The sequence below is a fragment of the Pseudophryne corroboree genome, chromosome 3, assembly GCF_028390025.1.
Source record: "Pseudophryne corroboree isolate aPseCor3 chromosome 3, aPseCor3.hap2, whole genome shotgun sequence".
Classification (NCBI taxonomy): domain Eukaryota; kingdom Metazoa; phylum Chordata; class Amphibia; order Anura; family Myobatrachidae; genus Pseudophryne; species Pseudophryne corroboree.
Window position 1 is genome coordinate 425692331 of NC_086446.1, and position 20398 is coordinate 425712728.

A 20398-nucleotide genomic window follows, 5' to 3' on the forward strand; every position below is an offset into this window, starting at 1 on the left:
ATGAAACCCCTGGCAACGAGCATGACACCCAGTGCATGAAACCCCTGGCAACGAGCAGGTAATTTAAAAGTAATTAGAAGCCTTACTGTACGACTTAATGTGTAATGGGCATTACGGTGTGTGGCATAATGTATCACGGACATTGCGGTGTGTTTCATAATGTGTCACAGGCATTACGGTGTGTGGCATACTATATCACGGGCATTGTGGTATGTGGTATAATGTCTCAGGGTCATTGCAGTGTGGCATAATGTATAACGGGCATTGCGGTGTGTGGCATAGGGTATAACGGGCATTGCGGTATGTGTCAGGCATTACGGTGTGTTGTATACTATATCACGGGCATTGTGGTATAATGTATCAGGGTCATTGCAGTGTGTAGCATAATGTATAACGAGCATTGCGATTCCTGTCATAATGTGTCGGGGGCATTACGGTGTGTTGTATACTATATCACGGGCATTGTGGTCTGTGGTATAATGTATCAGGGGCATTGCAGTGTGTAGCATAATGTATAACGGGCATTGCGATTCCTGTTATAATGTGTCGGGGGCATTACGGTGTGTGGCATAATGTGTCGGGGGCATTATGGTGTGTGCATATTGTGTCATGTGCATTATTGTGTGTGGCATAATGTCTAAGGGCCATTGCAGTATGTGGCATAATGTATACTGGGCATTACTATAAGGAGGAAAAATTACAAATAATGTAAGGGGCATGAATCAGGATTATTTTTCTTTCCCGTGGTGGCTAACGTCTGGGCGTGCAGGTTGGAAAACTGGGGTATAACGTAGTCTTTTCCTGCAATGCCACTCCCCTTTATGTGAAGCCACGCCCATCCCAACGAAGCCACACACCCTATTTTGCGGCGCGCGCGCACATTTATCCCTTTAATAGTGCCAATTATGGGGAATGGGGGGGGGGGCCGAAGAATTTTTTTTTTTAATTTCTAGTTACGCCACTGCCAGGAACAGCAGTGGTAGACCTCTACTTCAGTACAGGTAGTCCCAGTCTAACACTAATAGACTATGACATATAACCTCAGTAACACCACAGTGAGCAGTGCCATTCACTGTAACAAATACATACTGTATTACACAACCCTTCTGACACTGCTACGTCGAGACCCCTTTAAAAAAAAAAAAAAAACAAGAACACAGCTTCAGATGTATTATGTATCAATTTATTGTGTGGTACAGAACATGTACCTTCAACATACAAAATAACATATTTACAATGTTCTACACAAATCAACAGAAAGAAATGCAAACAGAAAAAAATATAAAAATATGAATAAATATTTGAAAGCGGTTTTCTTCTCTGGGACGCAGAGCCGGCATCAGGGTTATTGGGCGAGTTTCACCTGCTCTGGAACCCTGTTTCACTTGTATCCGTGTCATGTTCCTAAAACACAGAAGATTAACACTGAGGTACATGGATATTATGCAAGCCATGCATTGAAATAAGTTGATTGGTGCACAAGAACATTCAAAATTCTAGATCAATCAGGTCTATGGTATTATAAAAAAACACAAAAAGTAATATGACAACAATAAAAAAAAAAATCTCTCTGCTTTATACCTGATTAAGTTTCTTGAATTCAACGACCTGGAAGAAAATGTGTTCTAGAATATGTTTGGCATCCTGTTCCCCCTTTGGTAGGCTTCCAGTTACCCCCAAAATATCACCACATTTCCGTACGTAGAACTCAAGGTCATCTTCTGTGCCTGCATGAAGGGGGAAAAAAAATAAAAGAGAATATGGGCGCTATTCAGCAAAGATGTTGATATTGTCCCAATCATTAACGGTTAACATAGACACAATTTATTTTTTACTACTATTCAGCAAGAAACTTCAAAGGAACAGCGGTTGCGGTAACACGCTGTTTCTGCAAAGTTCTATAAGGCTTTGTTTTCGGAAATCTGAAAACAAAATCTTATGTATTTGGTTCTGTGCATGCTCAGTCATGCTATTTATTACTTAACAATGTAAGTAGCCTCCTATTTGCATTATTATGTCTACAGTGTGACGAGTTCAACTGTACGCTATGCTCCAGCCTCCCATAAGCTTCTAAAGTGATTAAAATGTATGTATAGGATTTACATTAGGCTGTATACATTTTTATTTATGTGGTTTTAATATACATTTTAGATATAAATTTTATACATAAGACCACCTAAATATAAATATGTATGGACTAACTAAGCCTTTGTACACATTTTAATCAATTTATACTCTTTTGGGAGGCTGGAGCTGGACATACAATTGCCACTCCTTTCTAGATCCTTAAAGGAGTGACATTTAAGGATTTTCTTTACATAACATTCAGAAATATCGTTATATCAAGTAAAGCTTTTTTGGGAGGTTTAACGTTTTTTAGACTTGCTGAATAGCATAAAACATTATAGGTAGGCATTATCTTCTCCTTTAACCCTTTGGTGAATAGAGGAGTTGCATTAAAAATGTGGAAACATTCCACATTTTTTATGAGAAAATTAACGTCCTAAATAGAGCCCTATTTATGTAATATAATGATCTGTATAATCCATGTGGTTTGGCAAGCTGTGATGTAATCATTCGTGGAAGTGCTTTGTAAAGATTGCATTAAATACTTCGACCTAATGACATATTTATCAGCCAATCAATGACCAAGTAAGGTGTGCACACAAGTGCCTTTTCATCAATCTTCATTCTGTTCTGGTTTGACAATAGTACATAGGGTGAAATCAATACTGAGAACATCCATCTCAGGAAGAAATGCAGATACAGCACACAGGTGAATTGTCTAGGTGGAATACAGATAGAGGAAAAAGAATTAAAAACTTAAAGAGCTACGCCATTCTTTCAGGTCTTCCCAACATGTAAGAAAATAAGGAAATGGAATCTTGTTCTTAAGGCCCGTACACACTGGTCGATGTATCGGCCGTTCTCTTGAACGGCCGATACATCGCGGGACCGTCGGCCAGTGTGTACGGGCGATACGTCTGTGAACTCCGTCGTTCACAGACGTATCGCGTCGGCCGCGCAGCACAGCCGACAGCCAATATATCTAACGATATATTGGCCCGTCGCTGTGTGTGTACGGGGCGGTCGTCCGACCGCCCGTACACATGCTGCGGCGGCCGGCGGTGATTGACAGGTGAACTGGGCGGGCGCGAGCGCCCGCCCAGTTCATGACGTCAGTCCCCCGACGGATCGGGCTGTGTGTATGCACAGCACACTGCCCGATCCGTACATAGATATATCTGCAGATCAATTGATCTGCAGATATATCTAATAGTGTGTACCCACCTTTACTCATTTTATATATTTGACTGGTACTGTCCCTATATGATGACCAGGGACAAAAAGAGGATTTTGGTACTTACCGATAAATCCATTTCTCTGAATCCTCTAGGGGACACTGGAGTCTTATACAGTAGGGGTGTGAAGCTTGCAACCGGAGGTGTGGCACAATCTAAAATTAGCATTGTCTGCACAGCCGGTTCTTCCCCCTTCACAGCTCTCCTCCCTCAGTTTGGAAAATTTGACTAAGAGAATAGGACATGACACTTGAGCACATGGCGAGGAACCGAACCGTACAACCTATCAAACAGCACCCAAGAACTCTTAACTGGAAAATCAACGCTGTTTGGAAAAACTATGTAAAATCCATATTAGGCACAGAGCCACAATGTGATTTGATCCTATGACCTTGTTTGTCAAAGTCCTGGGACATACTACGCGGGTCACAAGAGTCCTTTGAACAGGAAGTGTGAACCCAGCAGACTGACAGCACCGAGGCGGGCGTCCAGTGTCCCCTAGAGGATTCAGAGAAATGGATTTATCGGTAAGTACCAAAATCCTCTTTTCTCTTTCATCCACTAGGGGACACTGGAGTCTTATACAGTAGGGGACGTCCCAAAGTTATCCCCCAGGGAGGGAGTGTTGTCAGTGGCCTGCAAAACTAAACGTCCGAACTTAGAGCGTCCGGACGCCAGGGCATCAAACTTGTAAAATTTCACGAACGTGTGGGCTGAGGACCACGTCGCCGCTCGGCAAAGTTGAGTAGTGAAAACACCTCTGACGGCCGTCCACGAGGCACCCACTGATCTGGTAGGAGCACCCGTCTGAACCGGAACCTGTTTGCTACAGGAAATATAAGCAAGTCGAATTCACCTAGACACAGACTGCGTAGATGCTGGCCAACCCGTCTTTGGCCCATCATAAAGAACATACAATGGTCCGACATTCTGAAGGACGACGTAACTTGTACGTATACCCGTAAAGCTCGGACAACATCCAAGGACACGTCCCCATCTGCGAGACCTCGGAAAGATGGGACCACAAGTGGCTGGTTTACGTGAAACCCCGAAACAACCTTAAGAAGGAAACCTGTTCTTGTACGGAGTTCTGCTCTAACTCCATGAGACATTCAAAGGACTCTAACACAATAAGGCTCCCACTCAGGAACCCGCCTGGCGAAACCAAGGCAAGCAAGAACGTGACCTTCCAATAGAGATAGTTCAGGTCTGTTCTTGTCAACGACTCAAATGTTGGATATCTGAAAAATTCCAACCCAAATTTAAGTCCCATGGCGCCTTTGTAGGGCGAAAAGGGGGTTGTATCCTCAGAACCCCCTGTAAAAAAACTTGAACCTCTGGCAAGAATGCTAACTGCTTGCTGACCTAGGATGGAGAGAGCCGAAATTTGAACGTTCAGAGAGCCCAGTCTTAGTCCTACATCTAGACCGGTCTGAAGGAATAGTAGAAGTCTGGAATTCGCCGAATTCCACCCACGGTCTTGACACCAGTCCATGTACCTCTTCCAAATCCTGTAGTAGTGCAGGGCTGTGACCGGCTTCCTGGCGGTAATCATCGTAGGAATGGCCGTTCTAGGTATCCCTCTGTTTCTTAAGATCCGTGTTACAATAACCACGCCGTTAAACGCAGCCTATGCAGGTCTGGGTGTTGGAACAGTCCCTGAGATAGCAGGTCCTCCCTTTGAGGTAATCGCCAAGGATCTTCCACTAGTAACCCTCGCAGGTCAGAGTACCCACTCCTTTGGGGCCAATCTGGTGCAATTAGAATTGCCCATACTCATTCTCGGTTCAACCGTTTCAGAACCCTTGGTATGAGTGGGAAAGGTGGAGAAATGTAAACCCTCCTGTAACACCAAGGAAGTGTTACTGCGTCCACTCCTTCTGCTGCTGGATATCTTGTCCTGGACACAGATCTGGGAAGCTGATGGTTTCGCCGAGGCGCCATTAGATCGACTAGAGGTATACCACATCTCCTCTCCCCCGTGTTGAAAATCCGTGGATGTAGGCACTACTCTCCCGGATGCATGTCCTGGTGGCTGAGATCATTTGCTTTCCAGTTTTCCACACCTGGAATGAACACTGCAGAGAGGATGATGTTTCGCCCTTCTTCCCACAACAAGATCTTTGTGGCTTTCTTTAACGCCATCCTGCTCTTTGTTCCTACTTGATGGTTTATGTAAGCAGTCGTCGTGACATTGTCCGACTGTATCTTTGAGTGTTGACCCATGACTAGGTCTGCGGCTAAGAGAAGAGCATTGTAAACAGCTCTCAGTTCGAGAATGTATCTGGGCAGGCTGCCCTTCATGCTCTAAGCCCGCAATAACTGACTGGATTTATTCCATCCTGAATCTGCAAACCGTTAGGACTTTGTACCACTAGGACGGTATCCCAACCTCTGAGACTGGCGTCCGTTGTCAGGATCCTCCAATCCCAAATGCCGAATCTCTTGTATGCTGCGAGATTCTTGTGCAATGACCACCAAATCCGTAGGGTCGTATGCGTGGTGGATGCTGGATTCTTTGATGTAGAAGCAAGGGCAAATCTGCTCCCTGAGCAATGAGTGTCATCTGGAATGGTCGGGAATGAAGTCTGTCGTACCGGAGCGCTGTGAATGACGCCACCCTCTTCTCTAGAAGTGGCACACAGAGGTGTAGAGAAACCATCTGTGTCCTCCGTACCTGAGCCACTAACCGTTGAGTCCTGGATCTAGTGCTCTGGTAGGAATACTCTCAATTGTATAGTGTCCAAGATGAGACAGAGGAATTGACTCCCTTGAGTTGGCATGAGGTTGGATTTCTGGAAGTTCACAATCCACCCATGTTGAATGAGAATTCGATGAGATGCTGAGCATCCTTTATCAGCTGTTTCTGTGAAGAGGTCTTGAGCAGTAGATCGTCTTGATAAGGTATGATCGTGACCCCCAACTGTCTCAATCCTGTCATCGCTATTGTTATGATCTTTATAAAGAGTCTTGGGGCTGATTATAGACCTAATGGCAGGGCCCTGATTCGGTAGTGATCCCACACCGGTGCAAATCTTAAGTAAGCTTGGTGAGGGGTCCGAATCGGAATATGAAGGTATTTTGCATTACCAAAAGTTTTGAATAAAATCCCGTTCCTCAGTGAGGATTAGGGACTGGCGACTTAAGCCTTTGTATGCAGGATTCTTGCCTTCTGTAACGCTCCTGCTCGCAACGGGCACCTTAGGCCCTCGCGTTGTTAATAAACAGCCTGAGTGTACACTCTTGCACTTCTATCCAGTAACCCTGGGAAATATCTTGGTGACCCAGACGTCTGGTGATGTTTTGGCCCAGACGTCCCCAAGGTGGACCCCAGGTGAGCAGGAAGACCCTCCTGCCATAGGTTTGTCCTGCTTTTGTGGTGTCGACTGTCTTCTGGCTAGGTACGACAGCGATCGAATGAACTTAAACACTGGTCCCGAGCAACCTCCTCTAACGTGTGAAGTGGTGCTCGAGTAAGAAGTAGGTAGAAAGGTAGATTTCACTGTAGTTGCCTGCAAAATCCACTTGTCTAACTCCTAAAATAACATCTAACCCCCAAAATGGAACAGCCTCTACTCCTGGAATCGTAGACCACTAGCCATTCTCTCAGCCATAAAATTCTTCTAGTGTAAATGGCCAAAACAGAGATGCGGGACGCTGTGTTACTAGCGACCCTTGAAGTCTGGCACACATAAGTCGCTGATTCTCGGATATGCTCCGCTGAGAAATTTCCTCCAGGCGACTTTCTTACGCCCAGCCCATGCTACAAATGTGCTGTTATAAAATGTGATTTTAATGCAGTGTGCACCCTGCGACAGGACATATCCTTTTAGGCGGTCACGCTAGGCATAGGTGACATTTGTCAACGAGGAGAGGGATACGAATAAATCGAAAAACACTCTGGTTCCTTAACTCCTTACGTCAGGAAACTTAGGATCTCCATAACTGCTTCGATAAGGGAATCTAAACTCCTGAACTAAGGCAGACTCAATTATCTCGCCCTTTCAACTATAAGACCCTCTTCCTCCTTCGTGTAAGATGGGGAGGGTTCTCTGAAACGCCTTGCTCACATTGCATAATGCTTGCGCAGGAGGGATTCAGTTAAATCAGAATACCTCCATGGTCTCTGACATTTCTTTTGAAATCTTTGGCGGAACCTTGCTCCCGTGTTGAGCGCCTTTAACTAAACAGGAACGCATACCCGGGAGTCACCCAAACTAGCGCTGATCTTATTACAGTTTGTGCACACATAATAAGCTCTTGGTAAGTGCTTTTAACATCTGAAGCCGCACCCCATGGAGCGCTTCTCAGTGCTTTCCACCTTTATAATAGGAACAGAAAGACCGTAACGGGTGATGGATATTAAAAGGTACACCGGATTCATCTAGCTGGATAATTTCATTATATACTACAGATGAGTCCCCGGTTATCTCGACTAGTTTTCTGCGCATAGGCACAACATGACTTCTTAGCATAAACCCTTCGGCTATTGTCTTCGAACAATACAGCAGGGGATTAAGTCATTACAGCAGGGGATTAAGTCCGACTGGCAACTCTCAGTAATCCTATTAAAGGTTAAGGTAAATGTGGACCCATACATAAAAAATAAAAAATAAAAATTAAAGTAATAATAATAATAAGAATAATATCACCAGCTGTTGCCACCCTCGCACACCCAACTGTATTTCAGTTCTGGGGTAGGGTTTGTGATCCAGTCGTTCCCTTAATTTCGTCGGGATCTTTTGTGTAGAAGTCCCTTGAAAATATATAGCCAACTCTTTGTTAGAGTACATTGAAAATCCATTGCAGCAGAGTCCTATATATAAAATATCCACTAGAGGGAGCAGTGTTCTATCATAACAAAACCTGTTCCTTTGCTATGACTGGTCTGGAAGCCTAACTAGTCTAAAGGGGCGTATACCTTCTAATAGAAACTTTTAGGCGCCTCTAATAGTTTTAAAATGGCCGCCACTATATATTTAATATATAGATATATATATATAGATATATATATATATATTCACTAAAGTGCCCCAGCCCATTTTCCATACATTCCCTCCACATTTATTGTCTCCCCCAGTTCCCTCCATGTTGCGCTGGCAGCTGGAGGTCTATAAAAGAAGGGGGGTGGCGGGGGAGCTTGCTAGCCTGCCAGGTATTAAGTTATACGGCAGCCGCGTTGAGAAGCCGCTGCTGCTCTTCTCCCCTGTCAGATGTTCCAGCCCCCCGCGCCCTCGTACTAGCGCCGGCGGCGGGAGGCGTGTGGGGGGTACAGCCCAGGTCCCGGCAGGTTGCAGGGGAAGCTGCGGCTGCTAGCCGCGATAGATCGTTTCAGCGGGAGGCACCTTTGAAGTATCCCGCTGTGTTTAAGCGGCGGCGTTATACGGCCGTTGACAGCCGCGCTATGTCTCCCTCAGCCCTCCGTTTGTATAGGCAGGAGGGGCGGACTGGGGAGCGGACATGTAGCGGTATTTAAAAGTGATCCCTTGTCTAGCTGGCCAGTTTGCTGTCTCCCCTTGTGTCACAGCGCCAGGGGAAGGAGGGGGGCGGTGGGGAAAGCTGTGCTGCTGAGTTCCAGCGCTTAGAGCTAGAAGGTTAACAGCGTGTGTGGTCCGCGAGAGGGAGACTGTTAAACTGCCTCCTGGATCCATGAAAAAGCTATTTGTTACTGTTCTTTTTATGCCCTGTATCTAAAGTTTAACTATAACTAGGGCCCTTTTACAACCAGTACTCACTGACTCTGTGCTCCGGATTTTCTGAGGAGAGATGCAGATCCCCTTTAGTAGGGATCATTGTCTCTCTATTGTTAAGACTTTCGTCCCCCTTTTCATTAGGTTAACTCAGTCTCAGTATTGAAATGGAGCAGGAGCTCCTTCTGTGCCTGTTACCTCCTTGGCACAATTTTTCAAACTGAGGGAGGAGGGCTGTGAAGGGGGAGGAGCCGGCTGTGCAGACCATGCTAATTTTAGATTGTGCCACACCTCCGGTTGCAAGCTTCACACCCCTACTGTATAAGACTCCAGTGTCCCCTAGTGGATGAAAGAGAAATACAATACTTAATGAAAAAATGAGTCTACAGCTAGTACAGAAATATGGACCTTGGCCCATTTTATGTATTCGAGCAATCCCTGGTTTCCAGCACCCAGGATGGACAGTGATTCCACACAAGGATATCTATATAAAGATTATATAGATGCTGAAAAAAACATATGTTTAAAAGCTTTAATATAGACTGCTGAGAAGCCACCGGTACCTGGGACCACAACCTCCTCTCCACATGAGCTCACAAGAACAAGAGGAAATGCAGTTTGCCTCTTGCCTCTGAATTTGCCCAGATTGTGTTTGCTATGTGAGCTTTTATGAAAGATCTCTAGGTTCTGTAGTAGTCCATTCTTGTATCTTAAGTACTTGTTCCCTCATGAAAGTGTGATCATTTTAAAATGTAAAAAGCTTTAAAGGTTTATTGTATACAGGCAAGTACTAACTAGATGATCAGGGGCATACAGTAAATGTGTGAAGGTATAACCATAAGTGCTTGTTACTCACATCGATTCGTGATCTGTGCTAGGCGGGATTTTTCAGAAGAGAAATTCTCATCCAAGTCAAAGAGGTCGAGGGCTGGTGGGGGAAGCTCCCGGAATGAAGGAGGAAATACCTGTTAAGGAACACAGAACAGTCGTAGGTATATACTCCTATCAGGGATGGTGGGTATGCAGTTTCTACTGCCTCTAAGTTACAGAAAATCTATATCTATGTATGTATGTATGTATGTATGTATGTATGTGTGTGTATATATATATATATATATATATAATACAGGATTATCCACCGAGTGGAACAGATAGCACCCTCCAGACTTTACTTCAATAAATCAGCAAATAAAGTATAACAGTTACCTGCTATGCTGACTCTTGCTGTGATGCTGACTTTTTGATGACGCTGTAATTCCTTGACAAAGGTCCTGGTGTGGACCGAAACGTCGGAAATGGATATTACCTTTGAACTGTGAGATTACTTCAATAAATCAGCAGAGAAAGTATTTAATGTAAAGGTAAAGTCTGGAGAGTGCTATCTGTTCCACTCGGTGGATAATCCTGTATTGTACTATGGGTCCCACCTCTATGTGGGTCGGACTCTGATTGGCACATCAGTTGTTGGCAGAGCTGCGTGAGAGTGCAGGGATCTATATATTATATATGATGCTCCATGTAACTCAATATGTTTGTTTATTGTGGTGGCCAGAGGGAGGGCCTAGTCCAGTAAGAGGGAGTCAGAGTCCATTGCGTGACATAACCTTTTTCATACAAGCGATGGGTTGTACACCAATGCTGAATTTGTCATTTTGGGTGGAATCTGGGTGGAGTCTTAAATTCTATAGATAATTTAGTGAGTTTCCTTGCTTTCACATCACAAATGGAAAGATTTTTCTAAAAGCATACACGATCAGCCATAACATTAAAACCACATGCCTAATATTGTGTAGTTCCCCTGCGTGCCGCCAAAGCATCTCAGCTCCATTGAGGCACAAGACTTCTGAAAGTCTCCTGTGGTATCTTGTGCCAAGACATTAGCAGCAGATCCTTAAGTCCTGTAAGTTGCAAGTTGGGGCCTCCATGGCTCAGACTTGTTTTTCCAGCACATCCCACAGACGCTTGATCAGATTGACATCTAGGGAATTTGGAGGCCCTGAACGCTTTATCATGTCCTCAAACCATTCCTGAACAATTTTTGCAGTGTATTAGGATTTAATATCCTGCTGAAAGAGGCCATTGCCATAAGGGAATACCGTTGCCATGAATGGATGTACTTTGGACCTTATTCAGGTCGCACTGCACCGCATTCTCCCGTGTTCACGACCACTGTGCATCCCCCATTTTGGGCACGCGCGGCCCGGGAGAATGCAATCGCATGGCGGAAAGGGGCGGCAATGTGGCGTCACAGTGTTGGGTGGGTGTGTCGATAAAAACAGGGCAGGTTCGGGGTGGCCTCGTGATGATGCGACCCAGAAAATGCCCGCCCTGCTCCTGCCTTCCCAGCCTGGCTGCTGAGGCATGGGGGCTTCCACAAATCAGCAATGCGATCTCAATTACATTATGATCACATCACTGGTGGGCATTTGTATGCTGGGCAGCCTTGCCCTGTGCTGGGCGGCCCTCTGCATGCGATTGCAGCCAGTTGCAGTTTTGCTAAAATAGCAAAACTGCAAATTAAGCTGAATAAGGTCCACTGTCTGCAGCAATGTCTAGGTAGGTGATACTTCTCAGAGTAACATCCAAATGACTGCCCAGACCCAAGGTTTCCAAGCAGAATATTGGCCAGAGCAGCATATTGCCTGTGACGTCTGGCCTTCCTCCCAAAGTGCATCCTGGTGCCATCTCTTCCCCAGGTAAATGACACACACGCACTTGGCTGTCCACGTGATGTAAAAGAAAGAGAAAGAGATTTTACGGTAAGTAAACAAAAATCCCTATTTCTCTTTCATCCATCTGGGGGACGCTGCGCCGTTACTTGTGGGATTTCCCAAAGCAAGCTAATGAGAGGAGGGAGAAGTAGACGGCATAGCCGTCCGTAACATCTGACGCCCAACAGAGGCAGTCTCCAAACCAAAGGTATGAAAACGGTAAAAACTTTTTTTTTTTTTTTAAACGTATGCACAGACGACCAGGTCGTCGCCCTACACAGCTGCTCAATAGATGCACCCCCGCGAGCAGCCCAAGAAGCTCCAACTCGAATGAGCTGGAATTGAGTCAGGAACTGAAACATCAGAAGACTGTTTGATGGTCGAAGTCACCCAACGAGCCACTGTGTTCTTGGAAGCCGGCCAATCTCGTTTGGACGCATCAATTAAAAACCAACAATGCATCCGTACGACAGATATGATCCGTACGAGATAATTAAACCGTAAGGCCCTAAGCATATCTAAAAGAACCAAATGGGGATCCTCCACGGAAGGAGAAGGATTAAACGCTGGAAGGACGGTCTTGTTCGCAGAACCACCCGGTCATCATGAAACACCAACAAGGGTGGTCTGCAATAAAAAAGGGAAAAAGCTGCCAATTGAGATCCTCGTCTTGCGGAGGCAATTGCCAATAGGAAAACAACTTTTTTAACGTTAGATACCGCTATTCTACAGATTCCAAAGGTATCAAATGGAGACTTCTGAAGAGCCGTAAGGACTAAGTGACATTCCCAGAGAGGAACCGGAGGAACAAAAGGTGGCTGAATCCGAAGAACTTCCCTGAAGGAACGTCTGAACTTCTGGAATGATAGATTTGAAAAAGAACCGACAAGGCAGAAACTTGACCCTCCAGTGAAGAAAGTCTCAGACCTTTATTGAGACCCTCCCGAAGGAAGGGTAACAAACGAGGGACTCTAAACAAATCCGGTGTTAAACCACTCTTTTCACACCAAGCAATGTAATACGCCACACTCTGTGGTAAATTCCATAAGTCACTGGCTTTTTAGCCTAAATCATCGTTTACCCAACAGAGCGAGAAAAAAACCTCTTTTCCCTTAAAAGTTGGATTAAAAAACCAAGCCGTCAAAGCCAGCCGACCAAACCTGGGTGGTGACATGGTCCCAGAATCAGAAGATCTGGTCGCAGAGGGAGTCGGAATGGCTCCTTGATGACCATCTTGCGCAGAAGAGTGTACCACTGTCAGCGTGGCCAATCTGGGGCCACCAGGATGATAGGAAGACCGTCTCTCTGAATGCGTTGAAGCAGACGTGGAAACAATGGCAACGGTGGACACACATATCCCAGTTGAAAGTGCCACGGCGCTGACAGTGCATCGATTAGAACTGCTGGAGGGTCCTGAGTACACGACCCGTAGAGAGGAAGTTTGTTGTTGAGGCGAGACGCCATCCGATCTACATCGGGCATCCCCCACCGGGCTACTAGAGTCAGAAACACCTCCTGGTGAAACTCCCACTCTTCCGGAAGCACTGTGTGACGGCTTAAGAAACCGCTTCCCAGTTCTCGATTCCTGGAATGTGAATCGCGGATATGGTTGGAACCCAATGTTCCGCCCCTGTGAGAATTCTTTCCTTGCGGAGTAGCCTCGAGTGCCGCCTTGCTTGTTTATGTAAGCCACTGCCGTGGCGTTGTCGGACTGAATCCGCACTGGATGACCCTGAACCATGGTTCGAATCCGAAGAAGCGCCCACCGGATTGTCCTCAACTGTGAGATGTTGATCTGCAACTTTGACTGTTGACTAGTCCAGAGCCCTGGAATTGATGAGTCTGAAACACTGCCCCCAACCTCTGAGGCTGGCGTCTGTAGTGACCATCACCCAAGACCAAATTGTGAAAGGAACAGCTTTTGGTCACATTGGAACTGTGAAGCCACCAGCGACGCGACTGATGATTCTGTATAGACAAGCGGACCAGCTGCATTTCGAAATGAGGCCCTATCAGAGTCCAACAGTTGAGAAACCGGAGCCTGAAGGGGGTCGAGCATGAAACTTGGCATATGGAACTGCCTCGAAGGTTGCCACCATCTTGCCTAATACCTGCATGCACCGGAGAACCGAAACCACCGGTAAATGCAGCCATGCTCGAATTCTGGACTGTATGTCCTGAATCTTGTCCTAAGGAAGAACCACTTTCTGGTTGTTGGCGTCGAATAAATGTCCCAGAAACATCATTTTCTGGGAAAGAAGCAAAGAAGACTTCGAACAATTTATTATTCATCCCAATGACTGTAGAGTCTCTCTTGTGAAACGCAAGCTCTTGTGAAGAATTAACTCTGACGGGGCCTTGATCAACAGATCATCCAAAATATATAGTCATGACGACTCCCTGACACTGCAAAACTGCCAGCACATGGCCCATGACCTTTGTGAATACCCGAGGAGTCGTGGATAGACCCAAGGGAAGAGCCTGAACTGAAAATGTCAAGGCCGACTGCGAATCTCAGAAGAGATTGATGGCCCGTCCAAATAGAGACAAGCAGATAGGCGTCTTATGTCTTAAGAGGCCAAATATCACCTTGGTTCCATGGTGACGATAATCAAGCGGATGGATTCCATCTTGAACTTTTGGGTTGAAATGAACCGTCCAGGTTGTCCACGAGTAAAATCCCCGACCCCTCTGCTGAGCGAGAACTAGAAGAATTTCTTCATTTCATAAAAGAGTGGCTGTTGCATGACAAAGAGCTCGACGTCTGGAGGGACCGCTTGGAAGAGGAGTGATGAACACACGATATGGGACTGGTTCCTCGAGATCTAACAGATATCCTCTGGATATGACCTCCGTCACCCACCGATCTGGTTTCGACAGGAGCCACACTTCTTTGAACTGTAGTAACCGAGCCCCAACCATCACTGATCCCTCCGGAGATCCTGAACAGTCATGCAGTAGGTTTGTCGGCAGGTTTACTTCTACCTCTGAATGCCTCTCTTCGTGGGTATCTGGAAAAAACACGAAAGGAATGGAAACTACCTTTTTCCTTGTATACGAAAGGACCGAAACCTTATAGCATTCGGTTTCGTTGGAGCAACTGGAAGAAAGGGCTCTTGCCCTCCTGTAGTATCTGAAATAATCTTCTTGATTCCGACCCCAAGAGAACTCACCTTTAAAGGGTACCGCCAAAGAGGTCTGTTTGGAGTCAAAATCGGCATTCCAAACCCGAAGCCAAAGAGACCGTCTTCCTGTCACGGTCAAGGCAGAAATACGGGATTGTAGGATCAACCAAGGTCTTACCCACATAAGTAAGAGCTTCCGAAATCTGTTCTGCTAATTGAATGTCCGATGGATCGTCAGACTGCATTCCAGTTATGACCTGTGCTAGTCAGTCGTCTGCGGCCTCGAGGACCCAAGCGCCAGCTAGAATTGTGATAAAGAAAACAGATTTAGGCATTGTATCAATCTTCCCATCTGTAGGATCTTTCAACGTCACAGACAGTATAGAAGAAATAACCGTAGCTCCTGCTAAATGTGAAATGGGAGCGTCTACCTTTTGGGCTGTTTCCCAAAATCTCATAGCCTCCTCTGCAAAAGGCTTGGAAACGGGAATCCGGCTTAAGTCAGGGCTTCTTTTAAAATATCCCTGTTATTAAGAGTCTGAAGGATGGTGTCTATCTAACACCTAAGCTAGCAGAAAAATCATCCTCCCAGACCGAAACCTCATCCTATCTAGTTCCCCATTCTCCAACGGGAATTACTCCAACTCCTCCCCCAGAAAGTTATAGCGGGCAACGTCTGTGTCGGGTTTTTTTTTTTTTTGTAGCAGAAGAACTGCCGGCAGAGTTTACAAACTTGTTTAGGGATTGAGTTAAATCAGCAAGACATCTGTCCAGATTTTGAGTCCACACCGGATGTTCCTGGCCTAGAAGACATAGTCTGATCCACGGAACCTCTCTGTTGGTCCACCACAGATGCACCAGAGCATGAAGCACAGAGGGTATCCGCGTCCGCCCATAATCTGAGCCCACAGAGGCTCCACCCGAGTCTGACCGGACTCAGTCACCGATCTAGACTGACGCAATTCAGAAATGGAGGGTAGTGTCCCTTGAACAAGAAAAATAAACCAATCTTTAATAGGACTATAAATGCACTATAAATCCCCTATAACAGTGACCTAGCAGTGAACCCATAATGCTAGTGACACCTAAGGTGATGACTATTAGCTCACACTATGGCTAGAGAAACAAAAAAACCACAAATATACTTGCAGTTAGCTTATCCCCATTTGAGAAGACAAAGTGAGAAGTGCTGTTGTTTCTTATAGAAACTTCTCTCCGTGTTGCGCAGCACAGCGTCCCCTGTCAGCAGTAGAAGAAGATGGCGCCCGGAGCCCTCTGTACGCTGGAGGGGAGCGCGCGAGCTGCAGAGCAGGGCGGGAAGCCGTCCCTGTACAATTATGTAAAAGCCGCGGCTGCTTACAGGGAGAGACTACTAACCGGAAGTCAGTCTCTCCCGCGAGCCGCTGTACAGAGCGGCTTGTGGCTTGTACGGCAACTGAATGGAAGCCCCGGGGAGCGCGACACCACTCTCCCGGCCCCTGAGCAGTATCACTACCACAGCCCCTGACAGTAAACCCCCAAATAAAGTTGACTGTCCAGCCCCGGAACGAGTCCCGTGTTGGAGGAGAGAAGGTGGAAGGGGGAGGGGGGCGCGCGTGGTAGTAGTGTATAGGGAGGCTGACAAAGGTACAAATATATATAGTAATAGAGCGGACAGCCCAATACTGTCAGTGACAGATTGTGGCTGTGTACCTTATCCCTGCCGCATCCTGTGTAGAGTAAAACGAGGCCCCAGTGACCGGAGTGTGGTGGCCTCCAGCGGCAGTGCAGAGTGGAACAAAACTAACTAAATCCACTCCAGCAGTACCTGCCACCCGTAAACAGGGACTAGGTACTTCAGAAAAGTCTAAAAATAATAAAAACCTCACTATCTAAGGAGAAAGAAAAGAACTGTGTCTGTACTCCACAGGCACAAAACTAAGACTGAGGTACTGGCTAGGCAGGAAGGAGATGGGAGGGGTTAGAGGGGGGAGGAGTTAGATTCTAATAGTTCTGTGCCAAACTCCACAACCACACACCTCTAACCCACAAGTAACATCGCAGCGTCCCCCAGATGGATGAAAGAGAAATGTGAATCATCAGACCAGGCCACCTTCCTCCATTACTCTATGGTCCAGTTCTGATGCTCAGTTATCCATTGTAGGTGCTTTCGGCAGTGTACTGGGATCAGCATGGGCACTTTAGCAAACTGTTTTGCCGCTATGCACCAAGCTACATTGCACTGGGTTCTGACACCTGTCCATCATAGCCAGCATTAATCTTTTCAGCAAGATGTGCTAAAGCAGCTCTTCTTTGGGAATGGACCAGACTGTCTAGTCTTTACTTACAAAGCACATCATTGAGCTTTGGATGCCCATAACGCTGTCACAGGTTCCCTGGTTGTCCTACCTTGGATCACTTTAGGTCGGTACTACCGGGAATACCCCAAGTGTGTTTGCGATGCTCTGGTCCTCGTCAGTGTCACTCAGATTCTTATGCTTGCCCATTTTTCCTGCTTCCAACACTTCATAAGTATGCAGTGTTCACTTGCTGCCTAATGTATGACACCCCTTGATAGGTGCTATTGCAACAAGATAACCAATGTTATTCACAACACCTATCAGTGCGCTTAATGTTATGGTTGATCGGAATATGTATCCTTTGGTAAATGCATACATTATATTAATAAAACCCATTATCAATAATTATATGGAATCTGGTGGATGTATGGTTGACTCTTGAGAATGAATTGGCATCAACTATTCAGATCAACCCTGCATAATATATATTGTAGCTGTCTCCCATTTCTAAGAATGAATGCAATCCTGTTATAATAACCACTTTAGCAATTGCAAATCTGCCAACACTGTCTGCATTTAGTAGGTAAGACTGATATGGCTTTGCATAATAACCAATAGCGAAGCAAAGGGAATAAAAGGTATCCTAAGAGATCTATCCTGATAGGCACCCACTAACTACTTACAGCAGGTTGCAGAGCAGGGAGGGGAGTCTCAAACTGTGGCTGGATAAGCTGTAGGGTCTCATGCTTCACACTGAGCTGCTCATAGGATCTATAAAATCAGAGGAGACAACAGGAAAATAAATATGAAGAGTGCATACACTGGAGAGAACAAAGGACAGACGAATCACAGATAAATTACAGTATATTCAATAAATGGGAGAAGGGAAGTAACTCACTTTATGACTTTGGATAGAGAGGAAGTATCCAGCTGATAGATGCTCATGTCAAACAGTGTAGTGAAATCCCGAGGATTTTCATCCCCTTCCTGCAGACAGACCCGCAGGTGCTGGGATAGTTTGTTGGTGTCAGGAAGCATGGTGTAATCTGAAACCTGGAAAAAAGAAAGAGCTCAGCAAAAGAACTGTCATTAGTAATCCCATGCTTATATTACTAACCCCCCTCAGGTGACATTAGGTAGTTCTTCAACACTCACCTCAGGGGCCTCTGCATCAATCTGGTTCAGCTTGATGTCATTAGTAGTGAGCCACTGCACAAGCACATCCTGTTACAGAACAAGAAGTCAGACAAAGAAAAATCAGGTGCCAGAAAGTGGTGATGGCTGCATACAGAATTATGCTGTATCAGTTCCGATGCCTATACGGTCAGGTGACAGAATATAGTTCCAGCTTGCTAATTTGCTGTGAAGACAACCTAAGGGATAGGCATTACTCTGAATGTGGTCACAGTGTGCCTTCATACAGAAGAACAACTACGTCACAGTGAGATGAATATGCATCGAACACAAATTAGTTTCACTACTGTACATTCACAAATGGTTCATATTAGTGAAACAAGTATTGCCAATTCAAAATAAATTAGTGCTTGAGGTGGGGGGGTGGGGGGATGAACATGTTTATAACTAAATTTCTACAAATCAATTACAGTATCAGAAGTAGGAAATTAATTAAAAAAACTTGCATCACTGGATATCTGTCTAAACAGAAGGCAGAACACCAGGTTTGCAAATTAGGAGTCTTAATACGGTTTTATTTCAATACCTAGCAGTTTTTACAGAGCACTACTCTGTCTAGTAGTATGTGATCGAAATTGGTGCAATAAAAAGGACATATACTGCACAAGCATACATTGCTCAGTGAGATTAGGAAAAAAAACAAATACACAACAAAGCAACTCACTAGGATCTTTGTGTTTTCTTCTTTGTCCAGATACTGATCATTAAACATGTGACAGGATCCCACCACAGCAAGTTTGCCTCCATGTGTCTGAAAGAAATGCAGTGTTCATGAATCAGCCAGTGGCACAAGCAGGGAACTCACTACAGTAACAGAAGAAAGCAGCTACCTATAGACAGCGGCGGCTTTAGGTGCGGGCTAGCAGGGCGGCCGCCTGTGGTGCTGCTGCCTGAGGGCACTCTGCAGTCACCCTGCCAGCGCACGCCCACTGCCCACACCACGCTGTGCCACCCCCATCCCCTCCTCCCCCTGAGGCCGATTCCCTCTACTGACTTTGTCTCAGCGTCACATTGGGCGGAAGTGAGGTATGAAGTGGCTGCAGAGATGGTCTGGAGCCGGGGGACCTACTTCCTTGGCTGAACCTGGTGACAGGAGACATACACACACACGCTCTCTATGGTGCAACATGTATGAGGGGACTCTACCTGCCACAACATGTATGAGGGGGCTCTACCTGGTGCAACATGTATGAGGGGACTCTACCTGCCACAACATGTATGAGGGGCTCTACATGGTGCAACATGTGTAAGGGGCTCTACCTGGCATAACGTGTATAAAGAGCTCTACCTGGTGCAACATGTGTAAGGGGATATATCTGGCACAACATGTGTAAGGGGCTCTACTTGGCACAATGTGTATAAGGAGCTCTATCTGGTGTAATGTGTATATCTATTGTGGTGTAATGCGTGTAAGGGACTCTAACATGGCGTAACGTGTATAAGAGGTACTACTGTGAAGTGTAATATGACTGACAGACACTACTGTGCAGTGTAATGTGATTTGGTACTATTCTGTGGCCACGCCCCTTTCCCATGAAGCCATGCCCCTACAGTTTTGATGTGCACCTCCAGCGCACACTGTCCCTGTTTTGAAGGGGGGGGGGCGACCAAAGAAAACGTTCACCCTGGGCACCAAAAGGTGTAGAACCATCCCTGCCTATGGATTAATAAGTAAAGTTGGTTAAAAAACAAATAATGGCCCTCATTCCGGGTTGTTCGCTCGCTAGCTGCTTTTAGCAGCATTGCACACGCTAGGCCGCCGCCCTCTGGGAGTGTATCTTAGCATAGCAGATTAGCGAACGAAAAATAAGATTTTACTTACCGGTAAATCTATTTCTCGTAGTCCGTAGAGGATGCTGGGGACTCCGTAAGGACCATGGGGAATAGACGGGCTCCGCAGGAGATAGGGCACTTTAAGAAAGCTTTGGATTCTGGGTGTGCACTGGCTCCTCCCTCTATGTCCCTCCTCCAGACCTCAGTTAGAGAAACTGTGCCCAGAGGAGATGAACAGTACGAGGAAAGGATTTTTGTAAATCTAAGGGCAAGATTCATACCAGCCACACCAATCACACCGTATAACTTGTGATAAACTACCCA

The 20398-nt window shown here is 45.8% G+C and overlaps 1 protein-coding gene across 4 annotated transcripts in view; it reads right to left on the minus strand.

The window, feature by feature from the left end:
• Positions 1 to 1161: 1161 nt before the first annotated feature.
• The window catches only part of IFT52 (intraflagellar transport 52), a 120744-nt gene continuing 101507 nt past the window's right edge, over positions 1162 to 20398 (minus strand). For all 4 annotated transcript variants that reach the window (XM_063960294.1, XM_063960295.1, XM_063960293.1 and 1 more), the window contains 7 exons: positions 18966 to 19052; positions 18263 to 18331; positions 18006 to 18160; positions 17791 to 17878; positions 9849 to 9957; positions 1582 to 1727; positions 1162 to 1404 (listed from right to left, as the gene is read on the minus strand). In XM_063960294.1, coding sequence (XP_063816364.1) covers positions 1360 to 1404; positions 1582 to 1727; positions 9849 to 9957; positions 17791 to 17878; positions 18006 to 18160; positions 18263 to 18331; positions 18966 to 19052 — 699 coding nt within the window. In that variant the 3' untranslated portion in view covers positions 1162 to 1359. The remainder of the gene's footprint in view (positions 1405 to 1581; positions 1728 to 9848; positions 9958 to 17790; positions 17879 to 18005; positions 18161 to 18262; positions 18332 to 18965; positions 19053 to 20398) is intronic.